Source organism: Taurulus bubalis (assembly GCF_910589615.1).
Source record: "Taurulus bubalis genome assembly, chromosome: 1".
Lineage (NCBI taxonomy): Eukaryota > Metazoa > Chordata > Actinopteri > Perciformes > Cottidae > Taurulus > Taurulus bubalis.
Genome location: NC_136589.1, coordinates 15120850 through 15125849, shown reverse-complemented (window position 1 = coordinate 15125849; position 5000 = coordinate 15120850). Strand labels below are relative to the sequence as shown.

General features: G+C 48.9%; 1 protein-coding gene across 1 annotated transcript in view; it reads left to right on the top strand.

The window, feature by feature from the left end:
• Nucleotides 1–3130: 3130 nt before the first annotated feature.
• The window catches only part of ppp2r3a (protein phosphatase 2, regulatory subunit B'', alpha), a gene marked incomplete at its 5' end in the record, with an annotated part of 25604 nt that continues 23734 nt past the window's right edge, over nt 3131–5000 (top strand). Inside the window, one exon of the mRNA XM_079225532.1 lies at nt 3131–5000. This exon is cut by the window's right edge and continues 866 nt beyond it. Within this exon, the coding sequence (XP_079081658.1) occupies nt 3131–5000 (1870 nt within the window).

Sequence of the window (5000 nt, the reverse complement as noted above, 5' to 3'; positions counted from 1 at the left end):
CCTATTAGGGCCTCCACCCTTACAAAGACTCGCTTCCCCTGAGCCCCCCCTCACACACACGCACGCATACACAGCAAAAAAACATGCAAGTAATCACATGGGCTAAGTCATACAAAGTACACAACTTATTTTTGTGCACAGTTGCTGATGTTCTCACACACACACACACACACACACACACACACACACACACACACACACACACACACACACACACACACACACACACACACACACACACACACACACACACACACTTGTGTAGTGGAGGTTGTGACAAAAGTGGCCTCTGGGGATTTATTGCTTCCTGTTGAAGGTCACATTGAAGGAAATACTTTTTTTTAGATGGAGTAAGAAGAGAGGGAGGGAGAGGGAGCAAAGAAAGAGAGTGAGAGAGGAAAAAGGTTGTCACAAATAACCTCAGGGAACACAATCTACCTCCTCTTGTTCTGCTTTTGGAATCCATTCACAGAGTAGTGAGACGAGGAGGAAACAAACTATTAGGGAGAGCGATAAGAATTCCCCTGCAAACTGCATTATGCATTATATTTAACCTGCACTATGCACTTTCAATCTGAGGAAAATGTGTTGTGTTTTCTGTACTATAGTGAGGCATGTGCAGGCATACGTGTGTGGGTGTACAGTATGCGTGTGTGTGTGTGTGTGTGTGTGTGTGTGTGTGTGTGTGTGTGTGTGTGTGTGTGTGTGTGTGTGTGTGTGTGTGTGTGTGTGTGTGTGTGTGTGGAGGTGGCTCAGTGTTATAAACACCAGCGGAGTTTGTTTACACGCTCTATCACTTTGGGAAGCTGTCGTTTACTAAGATATGCACACATATATTTAGTGTGTGTACAGCAAAGAGGAAGAAGTGTGTGTGTGTGTGTGTGTAATAGTCTATTTCTAACTGTCTGTCCAGATTTCAAGTGCAGCTTGCCAGGAAGTGTAATTTCCTGCTCAAGAGACTGATTCAGCAGCATCCAGCTGTTGTGTTTGTGTAGAGAGAAAAGAGAGAGGAAGCAAGACAGAGAGATGAGGCAACCCACTAGTTTCTTTCCACACAACTATGTTTTATAGTTGTTTTTCCAGGTGCCACGAGGCCCCCATCCCCACCTTGTCCCTCCACCCCACCCACAAACCCACCAATCATTCTTCCCCATTCCTCCCAGTTGCTCTTTTTCACACTTTTAAGTCGGAAACTCCAGCTCCATAATTCCCCAGAGAACCCAGGATAGATTATTTGTCCATATGCAGTCTCAGTCTATACGTTGTAATAACCTTTTGGTGTTGTGCTTTCTTCCTGTGGTCATTCTAAAAGCCCTGCAACCCCATATGCAGTTCTAAACATATATAAACTGCATGCCTGTGTTGTCAGGGTCTTGGCATGCTTTAAATAAATCAATTATTTGAGTTTTTCTTTAAAAATCCAATTGCAGATTGAAATGCACTGTAAATAATCATTACATAACCTGCCAGTTTATATAAATACAGTTTGTTTGTACAGTTGAGATTTAGATTGAGGTGTGTGGAAATGTATTACATTTAATGTGCATGTATTTATAGTAATTATGGGCATGGGAGGGCACAGCTCTGAGGAATACGTTGAAGGGGAAGTGAAAGCAAAGGGAGGAATAAAACAGAAATGGGTGCAGTTGAAGACTGTAAGAAGTAAATGAAAGAATGACTAAAGGTATTTGATGGATCCATACGAGGTTTAATATGTTGACTTAGCTCTGTTAGTTCCTGGCAAATATAAATCTGTATGTGCCTAAATTCTGAATTGTGTCCCACTGTCTGTGAACTTTAAGTTGTAAAAATGTAACTTGTAGTTTACCTAATATTTCCACTGCGACAGATGTTTTCTTAAGTCTGTTCCGCAAATAAAATCAGGGATGGAAAACAACAGGTGTTTCCAGACCACACCTATCTTTTGTTAAGTGGCCAGCGGGCTCAGGGGAAACTCTTTGAAGCTCCGCCGTGACGAGCGAGGGAGTCACATCTTTGTTTCTACTTTGTCCGGTTAAAACCTTCCACACTTCGATGTCTTTCTTCCGCCCCTCCTTTTGATCTGCATGTGTTGATGTGTGTGTTTTGAGGTTGATGTGGCAGGAAGTTAAGTGTGTTTAAAAAAAGAAAGAAAGATGATTAAGCTTCATAAACCTTATCAGCTGTCATCTGAATGATGTGTACACACTCGCATGAGCTCACGTTCACAAGTATCCACTTCTTGCCAACCTGCTTGATGATTTACTTTTTTTTTCTCTGTTTTTCTTTTCCCTCTTTTGCACCCTCTCTCCTCCCTCCTTCTCTCCCTCCCTTCTCTGCTGACTCGCAGGTGGTGTCGTCCTGTCAGAAACACACACGCCCTCTGACACTTGGCTGACAGCGGGAGACGGAAGGGGCGAGAGTGAACGCAGGACTGACAGAGATACAAAAGAAAAAGAAGAGGCGGTTGGCCATCTGGGGTCGGCCCCCTGCTGTTCTGCAGCTGTGTTGAGTCAGTGAACGGTTCTGGGCTCCGTCAAGACTGAGTGAGAGAAGAGTGTTCTCCCTGCATCTCATTGCTCGGGGGATGAGCCTCGGCTGGGCCGATGTTGAGGCCTCGTCGGCCTCGGATGCGGCCCCTGGGGGCGCTTCTCCCGAGGGGTGGGCGATAGATACCCCAGCTGGATCTTCCGCTGTCGCCATCCTCTACAGCTGTCATTAGCGGCTAATGAGCTGCTGCTAGAGAGGAAACAGAGAAGGCGCCTGTGGAGAGAGGAGGGACCTTACAGCTGTTAATAAGAGGCCCAGAGCTCTCAGACAAGGAATGTGTCCTTCTTTCTTTCTCTGCAAGAGAGTGGAACACTTTAAAGCTCTTTCGACCAGCATGAACGGATATCCAATTTGGAAATAATTGTTTTAAGACATCCCTTTTCACGTGTTGATCACACTTTTTGTTGTTGTTATGTTGCAGTATTGACATGCCTCTTTCACTATGCAGTTAAAAGACATATTTTTTCATCAAACTGATTCAGTATTAAGACTGAAGGACATTTAATCCATCCATTTTTTGGGGTAAAGCTATATTGTTTTTGTCTTCAACTTTGCTATTATTATTTTTCCCCGTTCTATGCCCTGAAGGACATCAGTCACCATGGCAGCAGCCTATCGTGTCGTGGTGAGCAGCGTCAGCTGCTACAATAGCGTGGTCGTTGACCGGCGCACTCACTCCCACGCGGTGCACTACTGCTCGGGGCCATGTGGGGCGCTGTCCCAGGGACTGGACTGTACCGTGGCACACCGCAGCACCTGTTCCGAGCTGTTTACTGCACCCGACGCCGCATACGCCGATGCAAACGGTTCACTCGTGCACTCCCATAACATGATCGCTCAACAACTCCACAGCCACGGAAAAGTGACCATGACCATGGACACAACTTATAATGCTGGTTTGTCTCTAGGGGAGGATAGCCCCACTTGGCGTGGGAAAAAGGCCCCCAGCGGCGGAGGCTCGACCGGGAACCTGAGCTCCTCCGGCAGTCTGAAGGATATCACCGAAGAAGCCATCAACCTGGCCAGTGGAAAGCTCAAAGAGTTTTCTTTCGACAAGCTCCGGCTCTCCTCCTCCAGCCACGTCACCTTGCGGAAAGGTCGTAAGGTACGTCCTGACTCTATCAGCCGTCGCTCCACCGACCTGGAGATCATCTACGGCCACTTCAGCTCCAACATCCCCACGAACGGAACCGCTGGCGGCATGACGAACGGCACAGGTCCATCGAACGACGAGAACCTTCCGCCGTTTGTGCCGGGGAAGGTTTCCGGCCTGGAGGAGACGAAGCTGAAGGGCAGCACGGCCACTTTGGCGTCCATCGCCAAATTGGGCGGTGGATCAACGGGCAGCCTGTCGAGTTTTGGTTCTTTGGACTTAAGTCTGAACACCATGGCCTCCCTGTACCGCAACACTCTGGGAGAGGAGAACCTGATTGCCCGTTTGCTGGAGAAGACGCGAGCGGAGGCGGGCGCCGGCGGAGCAGGCGGGGAGGACATCCGTGCCTGCCTGGACATCCTGCTTAAATGTTCCGAAGACTTAAAGAAATGCACCGACATCATCAAGCAGTGCATCAGACACAAAGCTGGTGGAGGGCCCGAGGACGGCGCAGCCAGTCCTGACAGTGTATATCGGGCTGTGATGACCCGACTCAGCTCCTATTTGAAGAGACTACCTCTGGAGCTGGATGGAATTGGAAGTTTGGGAGGCGGCGGGCAGGGGGGTCAGGGTGCGCCTGGAAGCGGGCACAGCGATCTAGCCGAGCTGGTCAACACTCTTCACTCCATCCAGCAGGGGGCGTACTCTCCAATATTTGGCAGCGAGCAACCTCCTCGCTATGAGGATGTGGTGATGTCACCTCCCCTCCCCAAAACTGCTCCTCATTCTGCATCGTCGACTCTCTCCTCTGTTTCATCTTCCTCCTCCTCTTCTTCTTCTTCTTCTTCTTCTTCTTTGAAATCAGACTCCATCCATACAAAACCAGCACAAAGTTCCCCGACCAGAGCCACTCCACTTACAAATGGACTAAAACATCCACATCCTTCTTCTGTCACACAGCACACACTTTCTCCCCCATCTGTTCCCTGCTCTCCATCCGGCTGCTCTCCGACACACTCTCCTTCCCCTCTTCGCACTTCCCCAACCCCACTGTACACACACACTCCTCCAGCATCCCCCATGGAGGCTCTTTATATTGAGGAGGAGGAGGCCGATGTGGGGAAGACACCGGAACCAGCTTCACAACAGACACATACTCCAACGAGAGGGGTAAGCGCTGCCCAGAATAAAAATGGGATTACATTGGGTCAACACATGCACCTGTCTCACCCACACACGCTCCATAACTCTTCGAATGCGTTGCCGGCCAGCACTGCAGGCTACAGTCCCGCTTGGCCTTCACTCACAGCCTCAGCACCCAAAGCTGTCTCGCACAGGAACGATGACATTGACAAGCTGCTGATGGACTTAGAGAATC